Source organism: Asterias rubens, chromosome 5, assembly GCF_902459465.1.
Source record: "Asterias rubens chromosome 5, eAstRub1.3, whole genome shotgun sequence".
Lineage (NCBI taxonomy): Eukaryota > Metazoa > Echinodermata > Asteroidea > Forcipulatida > Asteriidae > Asterias > Asterias rubens.
In genome coordinates this window covers 1,082,549-1,098,083 of record NC_047066.1, presented here as the reverse complement: position 1 = coordinate 1,098,083, position 15,535 = coordinate 1,082,549, and the positions used below count along the sequence as shown (strand labels likewise).

General features: G+C 38.3%; 1 protein-coding gene across 4 annotated transcripts in view; it reads right to left on the bottom strand.

Moving 5' to 3' along the window:
• Window positions 1-891: 891 nt before the first annotated feature.
• LOC117290982 (autism susceptibility gene 2 protein-like) overlaps window positions 892-15,535 on the bottom strand; it is a 58,295-nt gene continuing 43,651 nt past the window's right edge. Inside the window, exons 6-13 of one of the 4 annotated variants that reach the window (XM_033772575.1) lie at window positions 14,096-14,197; window positions 9,686-9,781; window positions 8,868-8,972; window positions 8,117-8,182; window positions 6,804-6,933; window positions 5,850-5,996; window positions 4,998-5,313; window positions 892-4,286 (exon numbers count right to left, since the gene is read on the bottom strand). In XM_033772575.1, coding sequence (XP_033628466.1) covers window positions 3,170-4,286; window positions 4,998-5,313; window positions 5,850-5,996; window positions 6,804-6,933; window positions 8,117-8,182; window positions 8,868-8,972; window positions 9,686-9,781; window positions 14,096-14,197 — 2,079 coding nt within the window. In that variant the 3' untranslated portion in view covers window positions 892-3,169. Of the gene's footprint in view, window positions 4,287-4,997; window positions 5,314-5,849; window positions 5,997-6,803; window positions 6,934-8,116; window positions 8,183-8,867; window positions 8,976-9,685; window positions 9,782-14,095; window positions 14,198-15,535 lie in introns of all 4 variants that reach the window. The other 3 variants (XM_033772576.1, XM_033772577.1, XM_033772578.1) reach the window with 3 other exon arrangements.

Sequence of the window (15,535 nt, the reverse complement as noted above, 5' to 3'; positions counted from 1 at the left end):
GAATTCATTGTTAAAATACACAATTACAAAAAAAACATACAGAATTTCACAGAACAAATTGTTCTAGTAAGAATTTCTAGTGTGTTTTGGTGATTTGTAAGAAAATTTCACAGAATTTTTGTTTCTAATATGAATTTCATAATCAGTAGGACTTCAGACTAAAATTATCATCAAAAGAAATCAGCAGAATTATTATGATATAACATGATTGTTGACATCCCATTTACTAAAAAAATGCCAGCATGACAAATTTCAGCTCAGTGATTAAGGGTGGTAATAAACCTGTGTAAATTTATAACTAATTCATTTCATGGAACAATTAAATAATAGGAATGGGAATTTGTATAGAATTCATTATTATGCTCAGCATCTAACATTATTCAATTAAAAATATTTCAAGTATAAATTCAGCAATCGTCAAAATGTGAAAGCAACCCATGATGACATCAACAGAAACAAATATTATGATCCCCCCCCCCAATCCATTCTCTGAACCAACTTTACAGACATATCCAAGAAACAATGTTGTGGCTATATTACTGGGTAGAAACTATCCTATACTATTCATTTTATTTTCAATTATTAAAGACACTGGACACAATAGCCAAGAACCCCATGGAGAGAATTAAAGAGGAAGTTTCCATTTAAGATGTGAGGGGAAAAACCCCAGAGAATTATTCCAGGGAAAACTCATGCTCCGACAGGATTTGAACCAGGATCCCCGAGGTGAAGAAAGATACCACTATGCCAACCCGATCGCCAAACAATTCGCAATTTGCATCACAAGCATCTTTGTTCAATGAGTTGAGAGATAAACCTATATACGCAATACGCACAAACGTAAATGCGTCCCAGTTTGTGGAGGATATACGTCGCATGCCCTAATTTCTGCCACTCTAGCCATTTTGGGAGTCAATGGTAAGCGTTTAAATGCTGTACTGCGAAAATGCTCACAACATTAGTACGCAAGGACATTGACTCCAAAAATGGCACAAAAAAAATGATTGTTCTGATTACATCAGGTGATTTGGATCAATATCACTACTTTACAAAAGATTAGTGCTTAGCGCAGAGCACCACAGATTACCTGCTAATAAGCCGTGTCATAAATGATGCTTGGAATTGTAAACCTACTTAAGTTTGATAGCAGATCGACAAGATCTAAGCCTCATATCAAATGGTGATCAGAATGGGATACTTTTACAGACACTTGGTGGCAGCAGACTTACTAGGTAATTCCATGGCTATTGAAAATGTGAGCATAGAAAGACTCAACTCTGTTGCCACCTAGCATTAAAAAAACTCCCATTGGAGCTACAAATAATTATGATTTATTTTTCCTACGGGAAATAATTAACCCAGTTAGAAATAAAACTCTGACTTTTCTTGAACTTTCAAACCAAATCCACAGAGGAAGTGGGCAAGAATTTGACTGCAAGACCAACTGCAACCCAAAGAGCAAAATTAAAAGGGAAAAAAAAAACATTTAAACATCTTGACATTTGCGAGGGACCATACTGGACATGATCTACAGATTCAAAAATGTACATGGAATAAACCTTTACATATACATGTAGTTCCAAAATTATTACAAATTATTCAGGAAAAAAAACCTCAACAAATTAGGCTGAAAAAGGTTGTTTAAGCTTCTCCATATATATATCACATAAAAATTACAAAATTAATGTTCAACTGTATTTATAAAAACCTTTTTGTTTGTTTGTTTTTGCAAAACAAAGTCGTCAAAACTGTTTGCTGGAAGAAATCTTGTTTGATGACCCAGTGAGCGGCAAAGTGGATTGAATATTGAATGCTCATTAGCAAGCTGGCTTTTTTTTATCTTGGATACTAACTTCCATTTCAAGTGATGTTTTTTTGTCTATTCTGTCATCAAAGTGAAGTTGCAAAATATGATAAAAGGAGCATGTATTAATATTGTTAGAATTCCAGAATTCCATTTACACCACTGAACTAGTAGATGTATGGTAAATATAAAAAAAGCTGAAGTTTTTTTCAACTTGAGCTAGGCTGATGAACAAGCGCCATATAAACAAAATACTGCAATGCGTTTTGGGAAAATGACTTCAGATAAAAAATACTTCAAGCTGTCAAGATGGACGCCATGTTACTAAGGCCGTGTCTGAATTGGCGGCTACGGCTACGGCTATGGCTGTTGCTAAGGGTGTTGCTAAGGATGTCCTATACTTCAAGGCATGATGTCATGGAAATCTAGCTGTAGCCATAGCTGTAGCTTCAAAATCGGCGCACTATGATAGTTACCAGTGTTGCTTGGACCGGGATTTCACCAAGACTCCTTTGGCATATGAGCTATTGTTAGTTAGACCTGTCTAGACCAATATTATAAAACCAAGTAGTAAAATGTGCTTTGAAACAAACGTTTGCAACGAAGATTGCTACGAAGATTGCGACACCAGATGTCTACAACCATGAAATGCAGCCATATGATCATATGCTAATAAGGTTTCCAAAGTTTACTTGGCTAAAATCTCTCAAGTCCATATCTTTGATTATCCATTTTAAAGGATAACAAGAAATCAACTTCAAGATAGAATCTGCTTGAATATGATTTAATTTTTCTTATAAACTTTCAATGATTACTTGCAATTCATCACAAGAACAAGCCTAGAGGTACAGAATTAAAATATAAAAATTTTTCCACCTTTTGTGTCTTAAATGGAATTCGATGGAAGTTCCTTTGTATTTTAAGCTTTTGTAAAAGTTTTACCAACTTTTGGTAAAGGTTTTACAGGTTCATATAAATTAAATAACTTTTGAATGAAAAAACAACCCTTTTTTAAAGTGTACTCGTTACTGTCCTGAGGAATCGAACCTTCTACAGAATGTAGGCCAGACCATTGTTCATCAATGTTGTTAAAGGTTTAAAATCTGGTTGCAATCAAGTTGAGGGTAGCTGCAAACTGCTACCAGTGCTATTAAGTAGGTATTTCAGACAGTGTTGTTGTAGACAACTCATGTCATTTGACATTCACTACAACCACATCTTCATGTCAAAGCACACAGTATCCAAGGAAAAAACAAAACGGCTTTCCCCAAAAAGTCCTCCTTTCAGCATTTTAAATAACCTCATTCAAAACAAATAAGTCTCAGTCCTAAATAAGACAACAGCCAAAGCCAAGATAGTTGATGTCTATCTTGAATGAGAATCCTTCTCAGAATGTTTGTCTTTTTGTGATGGTTCGGCCGGTGAAGAGTTCCTCACACTGGGAGGTAAAGCCAGGCTAGGGGAGGAAGTCCGACTCCTGGGACCAGCAGGGTTTAACCCAATACTCGTAGATGGGATAAGAGGAGGGGGTTGCGGTGCGGTAGACGGGGAACCGTTCCTATGCACATTGTTTGGGTACATCATACTATTCCGAAACAAACTGAGTCCAGTGGATACCGGTGGCATTAAACCCATAGGTCTTCCTTGTAAGCAGAGAGCTGGGTCTACACCAAGTAAGCGTGCACGGTCCGCTTCGTCACGAAGCATACGATCTCGTTCCTCCATGTAGTGCTGTATACGCTCTTGCTCCAGTCTACGGAGTGGATCTAATCCTAAGGGATTATCACGTGTGAAATCATGAGGCTCTCGATCGCGGAATCGTTCATGGTCCATGAGTGGGCCCATGGGTTGAAGAGTTGACCGCATTATGCGATCTCTTTCATACTCCCTCAAGTCAGGTCTTATCATACCTTGCTCTCGCTGCAACTGAAGAGTCTGCTCTAAGCCTCTTCCAAAATGATCCCAGTGGATCCCAACCGGGCCAGGCGGCCTCTCCAATGGGTGCATTGGAGGTCCTAGCTGGGCTGCAGCGGCTGCCGCCATACGACTCCGTTCAAATAAAGACATCCCAGGTGCCATGCTCATTGCAGGATGCAAGGGATGTGAGTTATGTACAGGTCGCTCCTTCTCTGGTGGAGCTACTTCTTTCCGCTCCTCTTTGCTGGGTAACAACCCATGCACATTATTGAAAGCACTCTCCGACTTACTGGCATGCATATTGTCATTGGCTGGTCGGTAGTGTGAGTCCCTGATTGGGGAGCGGGATGAGAACTCACGACTTCTGCCGTGCTCTCCGGGGATTGGACGTGGTTCATGATCCCTGTGGTGGTGATCTCCGTCCCGTGATGGCCCTCTGTCATGATTCTGGACAGTTCTGTTTGAGTCTCGTTCATCGCGGCGGTGTTCGGAATCGTTGGGCCAGCTGTGGGTCAATGGTGAGATTCTCTCCTTGCCTGGTCTGGTTTCACTTTCTCTTCGTTCCCTAGAGTTGCAAAGGTAGATTACATGCCGTTATTAACAAGGAAATAAACTCACAATGGTAAAGGAATTTTCATTTGAGAGGGTGCAGAATTCTAAAAGTGGCAAGCTTGATGTAACTCTTAAATGATGTTATAACAAGCTCGCCACCTTTATAATCAAAAAAGGAAATTTTTACAAACAGCTTTGAAGAAATTATTAGCTTCATCTTTTTTTAAATTTAAAACACACAAGCTTATTTCATGATAAAAATTATAAAAACCTAAAGGGAAAAGCTCCTGCAAAATTTTTAATTTTTGTTTTTGTGATCGTCTTCACTAACAGCTACAGTTACAGTTGAGAACAATATTATAAAAACCCCCAAAACTCAAAATCAAAACATTAAAACTTGTACAAGATAAGTATTACAATTAAGGTGAGGTAGGGGGAGCACCATTTGTAAATCTCTTTCATGTAAGAGTTGGTTCTGAAAAGAACAGGTGCTTGACAACTTAACGTTTTGATCAGTATGCTCTGATCATCTTCAGGAGAATGCTGGACTCTGTTGCTGCCTAAGTACTGCCTTGGAGATTAGCACAGAGCAAACTGAGCGAAAAGTTAAGTTGTCACCCACCGGTTCTTCTCAGAACCAAATCTACTCAAAAGAGATTTACACATGGTGCTACGGCAAACCTCAAGCAAAGTTGCAAATCCTACAAAGTATTCAAAGTTCTACCTTTCTCTTTCTTTATCTCTTTCTCTTTCCCTTTCCCGTTCTCGTTCCCTTTCGCGCTCCCGTTCTCGTTCCCTCTCTCTCTCCCGATTCCTCTCCTCTTCCTTGGCTCTTTCAAAGTCCATATGAAACCCTTCCTTGAGCCGTTCGGCATCGGGTTTACCCCAGCCCGGTGGGGGTGCGTTGGTGAACCCTGGTGGGGTACGATGAAGCCGATTCCACTGAGGATGATGAGGACTGACAAGACTTGGAGGGACGGTCAGCATATCTCGACCGTTGAACATGCTGTTTAAATGTGCTGCACCTGAACCTGGGGTTACTGGAAATAATAAAAACACAAACCATTAATTCAATAAACACTTTGGCATCAGTAAAGTCCTCCTGAAGTTAATCTAAGAAATTGTAAAATCCAACAGACTGAGACCAAACATATTTTTTCTTTACAGTTTGTTTTTGTTTTAAAGTCATTTGTACTTTTGGACTGCTGTGTTATGTCTTTTTGTCAAGTAAAACAACCCAGTGAACTCATTGTAAAGAGAAGGGGTTCGCACCGGTGTTCGTGGTTTAATTGGCAGCATATTGCTCGATAGCACCTTGTAAACCATGACATGGTGCTGGCTAAACTAAAAAGGCCCCATACTTCAAAAGAATAGCTCCGCATACACTGAAGTAAAATACTGACTGTTGGAGCGCCATGAGAATTTCTGAGTAACCAATTTGAGCGCTGTATTATAAGAAGCTACTATTATTAATATTATTAGCTGCTCCTTTAAGCTGACTGACTACTCATCAGAACGTCCCACACTCATACCAAGTACCAATGACCAAAGATGACTCGACCTGTCATTCACATACCTGGGGTGCCCAGTGGAAAGCCAAAGGAGGGTCCATAACCTCCTGGTCTGGCTATGGGAGGCAGTCCAAACTGACCCGGCGATGAGTTGAGGAATGAGCCATGATGAGGAGTTGTACCGAGTGGGGTATGAGGGGCACCTGGGGCTCCTGAGAGGGGCAAACAAACAAGAGTTTATTTTACAAAACATACTTTAAAATTGTTGAAGCAACAAAGGTAGACAAACAACCAGAGTTTATTCTGGAAACAAATTTTTTCAAAGTCACTAAAATACTGGTAAAAATCATGTAGCTGAAAATCACACATTTACCCTTTACCCGGTACAAACAAACAGAGTTTACTAACAAAACAAGTTTCTCAAAGTCAAGTGAAAAAGGTGAAAATAAAGCAGCTGAAAATCACAAATTTACCTTTTCCCTTTTTTTAAGAGACAAAGAGGACATTAACATAATATGTCACAGGGCGTTGAGATTGGACAACGGAGGGCGATATTGTGCGTTATACTCTTAGCCTTTTGTCTGTCAGCATAGGTAGCATTGAGATGCAGTATTTGCTCTACAGGTAAGTAGAGTGAAGTAGACTGGTTGGTTTTGAAACTTCAGAGAATATGTTGAGTCTACAGTATTCACTCTTTATGCAACAGTGCTCGCTGGAACAGATGATTTTGTGAGGGGGAACAAAATTGGGGGAAAAACATCCCCCAAAACCACCTGTCTTAAAATAAGGTGACTACATGGAAGTAGAAACAGCTTTTTAAGGCAACAACACGTTCATCAGGTTATGAGATGCTCATATGGTTACTTCAAATAGGGGTTTATTTACACAAAAGGCTCATGTACTTTTTCGTAATTGAGTTATTCTTTATGACCCTTCTCCTCTATTTGTATTAAGCAGGGGGTATCTGTTTGTTCAGCGTTTCCTAGACGGGGCGAATCTTAAGACGGTGCGAATCTTACCGTGAGGGAAGAGGCCGGGTTGCATCTGGATGTCAGGCGGTCGATGCGGTGAGAAGAGATGATGGCTAGGGAGTCTGGCCCCGAATAAATCAGCTTTACCAAGTTGGTCTTTCTGTGCATCTGCCTTGGCCTGTGATAAATAAAGACGACGAAGATGTTTTATACTAAGAAACATGGGATAGTCTGGGATGGTTTTAAGTAGGTTTGTTGATCCTAAATCTGAAGAATACTCAGTATAAAGTTGCCGCATGTATATCTTCAGAAAAAGTGCAAGTGAGAAAATGTTTTTGAATAAGAAGTTTTGCTTCATGAATACAAAGTCATTCTTCTTGAATAAGAAATAATGTTTCTTGTATAAGGACTAATGCATTTTGAATTAAGAAATAGTGCATCTTATGTAAGCACTTATATTTCTTGAATAAAAACTATGTTCATTGAATAAGAAGAAATGGTTCTGGAATAAGAACAAATGCTTCTTGAATGTGAAGTAACGTTTCTTTAATAAGAATATATTCTTCTTGAATATGAGATGATGCTTCTTGAATAAAAAACAAAAACCTGTTGATTATGAACTTATGCTAATATTTAAAGCTTTTCTCTTCAGTACATGAGCACCTTCTTTAATAAATGTTTCAAATATAAGAGTTTTGATATGACATTCAAACCTAACAATAGGTCACAAGCACCTTCTTAAAAATATACCACATCGCATCTTGAGAACCCGAATACAGTTGGAATGAATTCAAGCTGCCAATATGGACGCCAAGCTGTAGTTTCCATGTAACGATGCCATGTTTTATAATACCACATTGCTTCAAAATCAGCCCGCCATAATGATTGCTGGTGATGCTTTAACTAGGATAGCACCCAGAACTCTTTGTAAGCCAATCATGCCCATCGGGACATGCGAAGGGGCTATTTGAGTGCATGTACCAGGATTTTGGACCAGTGAACATCCGTTAGCCATAAGGAGGGTTGGTGAAGTCAGAACTCAATAAGAGACTTTGGATCACTAGGTGGCAGCAGACTTACCAGGTAAATTTCCATTGTTTATGGCATTCTGAGCCTAGACCTTTTTGCAAACACTGGGGCGTGCACGTAAAGCTTAGAATAAGGTGCAAGGTGCAAATTTGATCCATATCTATCCCACAATGCACCTTGTTCAACATTCTGCGCTTGCGCAATAGTGTTTGCGAAAAGGTCTATGCTCACACTACCGAGAAAAATGGATTTACCTGGTAAGTCTGCTGCCACCTAGCGTCCACAAAAGTCTCCTATCGAAGAGAAAAACAAAACCACAAGCAGACACTTACCTTCTGCTGTTGGTGATATATCAACCAGGCTACATTGACATGAGCTGCACACCATTTGCCCGGTTTCTAATCAAACAAAACGGACAAAAGAGAACTCCACTTTAAATACCAAGAAGGAAATGTTGCAAAAAGTCGATCGACTTGGAGAGACTTACAACTTCAGATATGCATATCTATCGGCAGGTGTTTATCGTCTATAATATGCAATAATTATAAAGTACCCAATTTCTTGATTCACTATGGATTTTGTTTCATATCAATGTGGCTGTAATGTGACTGTAACAGTAGATCATAGGCCATTTCATGTCCAAGTCATAATGGTACATGTTTGTCTACCCCTTCTCTAAACAAATGACACTTTATAAAAAATAATGAAAAAAGACAATTTGTATCACATTAAAACTCTAGGATCAAGATTTTTTTAACAACTAGGGGCTCAGAGTTTATGTTCCTTCAGCATTTATTTTATTTTAATTTCAACAACCTCCATTCTGTTGAAAATCACTGCTAAGGAATCGACTCCCCAAATAGTTGAGGTGAGCCGGCGTTGTGCAAAAGGTCAATAGAGAATCAATGTTACTGTGTGCCAAGAACTATTGCAACCACGAGGGCGCTGTTTGTGGTGTCAAGGTCCCTTTGAAAGATCTGGTCCCTGTTTGTTATGATGAGAGTCCAGTTTCAAGATAAGACTACACTCAGAGAACTGGACGAAGGTAATGACAGGTAAATCATGTGATTGCTTAATTCTTACCATCATCGATAATCTTGACAAGGGCAAACCGGGCGGCCTGTCTGCCCCTCCTTTGAAGTGTAACGCACCCTCTAAGACAGAGCGACTGTCTGGTGGTGGAGGTACCTGCTGAATAAAACAATAGCAATAAGACAACAACCCAGGTTAGATTCCGTAATAGAAGGCTAAGCCATGCCAGTACAGACCCTAACAAGGTATTCAAGCAGGTCTCAAACTAACCCATAGCACCCACAGCAGCTGCCGTGGTGCCCTGGGCTTTTGCTGTGATGTCCTTTGCAAAGTCCCAATACAATTAAAGAGTTGGTGATTGGGTGGGGTCAGGAAGGTTTGGGGGCAGTGTTTTGGTGTGACACTCCTAGAACCACCCAACATACAGAACCCTATCATGGAGGTGGAGCACTTATATCAAACTACCAACAGCGATTCTCTGGGTGGACTTTAGGGTAGTTGGTATGTGGTTGAACCATGTGCTTTATATGATGATGATGGAGGCTGGTTTTGAGATGAAAGTAAGTTTTGGGATGAAAGTAAGTTTTGGGATGAAAGTAAGTTTTGGGATGAAAGTAGGTTTTTGGCATGGAAGTGGGTTTTCGGCATGGAAGTGAGTTTTTTGAGATTGAAGTGTTTTTTTTTTTTCTTTCGGTGGAAGTGGGTTTTGGAGTGGAAGTGGGTTTTTGGCATGGAAGTGGGTTTTCGGCATGGAAGTGAGTTTTTTAAGATTGAAGTGGTTTTTTTTTTTTTTTTTTTCTTTCGGTGGAAGAGGGTTTTTACGGCGGAAGTGAGTTTGGGATGGATGGTTGTAAGATTGGAGACTGTACCTTTACCTTTGGTTGGAAGGCTCCAGAACCAAAGCTGCTTGCCATACTGGTTGGTGGAAGGATAGGAGCCATACCGGGTGGATACCCAATACCGAGCTGTAGCGGAAATACAAGAGAGAGAAAAATACACCATTTTTACATCTGCAATGTCTCCCTTGTGAGTTCTATACATCTATCATGGGTGTGTTTTGGAAGTCGTAACCAAAAACTGTTTCGGTCATTGGTCAGTGATAAACCAGTGTCAAAATCAACCGAAACAATGATTATTTACAACCATCAACACGCACCCCATGTTTTATAATGCAATGATTTGTAGATGAAAAGGGGAGACATAGGAAAATGATTCAATGAAAGGCAGGAACGGGTAACTTTTGGGGACACTAGGGTAGGTGGCAGCAGACTTACCAGGTAAACCCATTGTTCTTGGTATTGTGAGCATGCTCAGTATGCCATAAACAATGGACATTTACATGGTAGGTCTGCTGCCACCTAGTGTCACAAAGTATGCCTTTGAGTTCTAGTAGGGTATAAATGTTATTTTGTACTACTTGGGCAAAAAATAGAAAAAAAAATGCTTCAAACAAATTGTTACAAAAAAGTATAGCTTAAAAGGCTAATGAAGCAACAACAAGTTCAACAGCGCATGTTGAGTTCATGGTTCTAGGTATAAAAGCTCATGAACTAAGTTACAAAACAATCCTAAAAATGCTTGACAGGGTACCAGTCACAAACGCTGTAGCACTGGTCACTGGTAACATGTCTCTGCCATGTTACATTTTTTTCGGTGGTGTGAAAATTTGAGCTTTGATATGGGATCAAGTTGAGCTAAGAGATTTTTGCCTGCCTGATTCATCTGGGTGTAGCTAGCGTTGGACTTCACAAATGGTTAGCTTCTATAAACCATCAATGTAAACTGTGGTGATCGTGAATACAATGGTATACAGTTAACACCACATTAACACTTTAGCATAAGTTTCTGTGATTCAATTTGACATCTGTCAAACACAACATTCATTATGGTTTTTTAGAATGCATCACTAGGACTTCAGCCATGAAGGGCATTAAATTTTGGCTTTCACCCAGGAATCTACAATCACAGTTGACCTCTGACATTGTTTACCCTCAAATAATCCACCAATAACCATTTGAAAGAATTATATATAATGTATATTTATATCTGAGACTAACGTTTATAGACACCTGTTGGTGAAGGTTTTTAATACTTAGTTTGGATGTCTCTGACAGGGTGTATATGTGTAGACTCTCAACTAGGAAAGAATACATCGGTATTAGATGCACATAAAGCCAGCTGGTGTTACAAGCTAAATGGAATTAACTAGGAGGCGGGAAAACTTTAGAAAAGTGCAATGACTTAGGCAAGGAGCAAGCATCTTTGTCTGGTGGCGTGTCGTTGCCCTGACTACATGGCGGGTTGCAAGCAAATGAGAAACATAACCTTTCTGATTTTTATGGTATTGAAGTATAAATTGGTATACAGTATTGATAAAAGATTCCAATTCGTTAAGCATCAAAAGAGGTTAATCAAAAGGGTACATGTATGTCAAAAAAGTGTTTTTCTGTGTTCTTTTCAAATGAAAACGTGTTATAACAAAAAAATACCAACAGAGCTCTGAAAAATGCTCCAGGCTGCAGTGAACTTCAATTCTGATACAGCACAATTGAGATGAACTGAAAGAATTCTGTCCCATTATTTCTATACACATGTCAACGCTTCAAACTTCTTTGATTAATATTTTGTCAATTCATTTGAAAAACCTGTTGAATCATGTCCCTATAACATGTTACTAATCCCCACTCATTATTTGAAAACAGGACTTTTCAACATATTTCTACAGTAAAGGTCATTATTTATTAATAGTTTGCCATTAAAATAAACGAGTCAAATATTGATTTTGTAAGGTAACCTCTCACTAACATTAGCAGAAGCAACAAAAGCTGGCCTAGATTTATAAATAATTGTTAATGAGCTTTGAATTGAACAATGTGTCGTTCTGAGAACAAGGTGTACACTTTGACATTTAAGTCAGCAGTGCATTCAACAGGAGTACAGTATCTGATTTCATACGAGGTGTTGACTTTCCGAAGGAATGAATTTATTCTATGATTGAAGTTATCATTTGTAACACTAGGTGTAACAGACGTGTAGATGCATCAGGCTTTAAATTTGAAGTGCAGCATGGCCCGAACCTAGTGCCCTTTTAACGTAGGATTGACCGATAGGAAAGGTCACGATGTAACAATTAAAAAAGGTTATACATGACTGGTCAAAATAAAAACATCATTGTTTAAATTTAGTCTGAAGTTTACTGATTTTGAAGTTCATGCGAGAACCATTTTTTCTATGATAAATTTTCCTCTGAAGTTCTGAAGTGAAGACATATTGTTGAAAACTGTATCTGAAACCTTTAAAAAATGCAACGGCTAATTTAGATTGTTTCAACAAAAATCAAGGACATGCTGAAAATGGTGCATGGTTCTTCACTATGTTCTCCTGATTAACACAATGGATTAAGCCAAATTTTTCACAAGTTTGTTATTTCATGTACTCTGCCAACTACCAAAAAAATGACTGGACAATTCTAACCCCTTTTGGAATCAACAACAAACAAAGAAATGATGAGCGTGTTTGCTACATGATCAAGTAAAGTTCCTAAGCAAAATGACTATATGAACTATTCTTTTCTAGAATCTAAATCTTGACACTGGTACATGGAATCAGGGCGAGACCACTCACATGGTAATGGTACAATCCCAAACCAATATCAGAGAAATTGACAAACTGAAAGAGACAGAGACAAGAACAACATAAGCTGAAAATGTTGCATCGGTAAAAAATTACGTTCAGTTTCAAATAATTGAGATGGGAATAATTATATAAACTGTTTCCACGAACCAAAATATAGAGCAAACTATCCGATAAAACAACTAAAATTATTGAAAAAACATCCCCCCCCCTTTCCCCCCAGCAGGACAGTGGACACTACCTGCTCATCATGGTTTTTAGATATATGGGATTTCAGGCATTCTAGGGTAAAGTTCCTTAACACCACATAAATGTTTTTGCTGGGTAGATTACGGTATGTTCTTTTGAGAGCTTGTCTTGCTGTCGATTCTACTACCACAGAGTAGATTTATCAGAACTTTGAAGGCTTCTTAGATATGTCTAAGTAATCCATATAACTGCATTGGTGTTTTGGTAATACTAACACCAGTGTAAGGACACCACAAGACATGAAACAGGGCTGAAGAAGTAGTTGATGTAAAGACATCTTGGGGTTTAAGACGGTTCTTAAATAGGTACCCAAGAGGCATGAGCAATCAGGATAGGGGTTATTTAGACACTTAAGGTGACCTAGGCAAACTCAGAGACAACCTTCTACACAAACTCCTTGTAGATGTCATCACACCCTAAACCTAATCAACACTGACCCCTGGAAAAGGAGGGGGGTGGGGGGACTCAATGAGTAACAACATTCGACTGCGCCACTTGTTAGATTCATTTCCTTAACCAATTTCCGCCCTTAATCAAGAGGCTGGCAAATTGTTAAGTCTGTCAAGGCCGGAGAATTGAAGAGTGAGGGTGATGGGAAGATTGGCACCTGACGATCAGGAAGAAGGTAAGATTGGGGGGGGGGGGGGGGAGTATCTAGTCTATGAATCAGCCGGTAGTTTCGTATACTTGTTCAAAAGTGGAAATGTAATTAGGCAATAACATCGGTGGGATTGGGCATTTTGATCCGAGGGAAATCTGTTTAATTTACGGGAGCGTTGCTCAGGATGATTTAAATGGTTTTGGGTCCGTTGAGACTTGAGGTATCCTTTGGGAGGGATCCTTCGGGAGGAATTGACGAGTGTCTGTGTAAGATGTGATTGCAACGGCAATTTCTCTACAGACATACTAAAAGCCACTTTGGTTATGAAAAGCTCAAGAAAGTGAAAACAGTTTGGAGTCCATCACGCACAAAACATCCCCCACAAAGATACGGAATGGAAAACACATTGATGTTGGAATGATAACCCACAGATGGTCAAGTTCCGTATGGGAATAACAGTTCTGATAATGAGGATATCAAACAAATATTCTAAATCATAAATAATAACATTTGTGTATGATGTTTTTCTTACAATATTTTGGTTTCGTTTTGGTTTCGTTTTTTAGTACAATACAACTGGAATGTATTTGTATTATGAAAAATACATCAAGGTTAAATCTTTCCATGTAAAAAGTTTCACTGGTTAAACTTAAAAGTGATTCATTTCTCAACTGATCAATATGCAAATATTGTTTGCTCTATAAATGTGTAAGATCTACATGTATTCGTCTCTTTGTATACCACCACCATTTAAAAGATAATTTTGTTTTCTTTTTGCTGTATGCTCCCACTTTACCTTTTTTCTAAGATGGTCTGTCTCTGAAGATTTTACAATCCTGTCCTCGGCATATTTTGTTTTATGGACGTCTCCTCCGATTTCAAAGCGATTTCTGTTTTCCTATAAGAGGTTTTTGAAGAAAGTTATCAGAGGGCTGTTTTGATCAATAAAAAACTATCTCAAAACAAGAAGTATTTTTGAAACCTTGTCATCCCTGTTCATTATCGTTTCGGAAGTTTCCATTAGCTAGGGGTGACAAATTCAGTAATCAAATGAAAATTATTAAGGATCTGTTTGGATCTATCCGTGGCCAAGGAAAGAATTCTTCACACCGCAAGGATTCAAACAAGATGAGACTTAAACACGTCTGTTGTCCACATGTTACATCACTCGCATTAAAAATCAAATGAGTCCTGACAAACAGAAAAGCCCTTTATTCAACAGATGTCTTATTAGTTATCAACATTTAGTTTTTTTTAATTTGTGACTAAACTCTTCCCAGTATAAACTTGCCCAAACTGACATATTCGATGTCAGATCTCTTTCTAATTTTGTCGCAAGTTGTTCATGCTTTAATGAACATCACAGGTTTTCACACGCAAACAAAATTCTGTAATGCGATGACAATTGTACAGTGAACTCTATTCAATGGTAACAAAGGCTTACCTAATTACATGTGTTTTACTTGATGCTTTATGGGTTAATCTAAACTCATCAGTGTCATACAACATTATTTTTGAATTCTATTTGTGACACCTCATGAAAAATCAGACAAAACTGGCAAAAAACACATAAACTTATTGCAGACATTATTATCCCCATAAAAAGATTTATGTGGTAAAGCAAACATCTTTTTAAAGAAAACGCAGGAATTTTTGACGTAAATGCAGTTTGGGAAAACCAGACTCATTGGGAATGGATTGATATCACTCGGTCTATAAAGTTTCTTGAAATTGAAACAGTTTGGAATGAATGTACTTTTCCAGAACTCTCATCGGATAACCAGAACAATAATCATGTTTTCTTGTAAACATCTGAAACTATATTGAGCTATAAACGACGAGAGTCGCTTTTCAAACCCTAACATTCAAGGATTAAATTGTACTTACTGGCACGTTAGCGGACGATGGTTATATGTTTTTATATCATTACTAATCATGGAGGTACTGCCCTTCAATATTCAATTAGTTTGATAAAAGTGCAACTGAACTTGTTTGTATGGGTTATGGTATGGATTGGAGATATTGATGGAAACGTTGCAGTGTTGTGTGTACTTCAAACGGTAAATTATTATCATTTAACTTTCTATTTAATGGATTGAGCCAAATATATATTAAATGATTTTACAGTATGTCTGAATGGTAAATTGATCATGAGATTGTAGATTTTTTTTAATTTTTTTTTTATAGGGATTGCAAAATAGATTTTTATTGGTGTATTAAAAAGAAATAATATTAT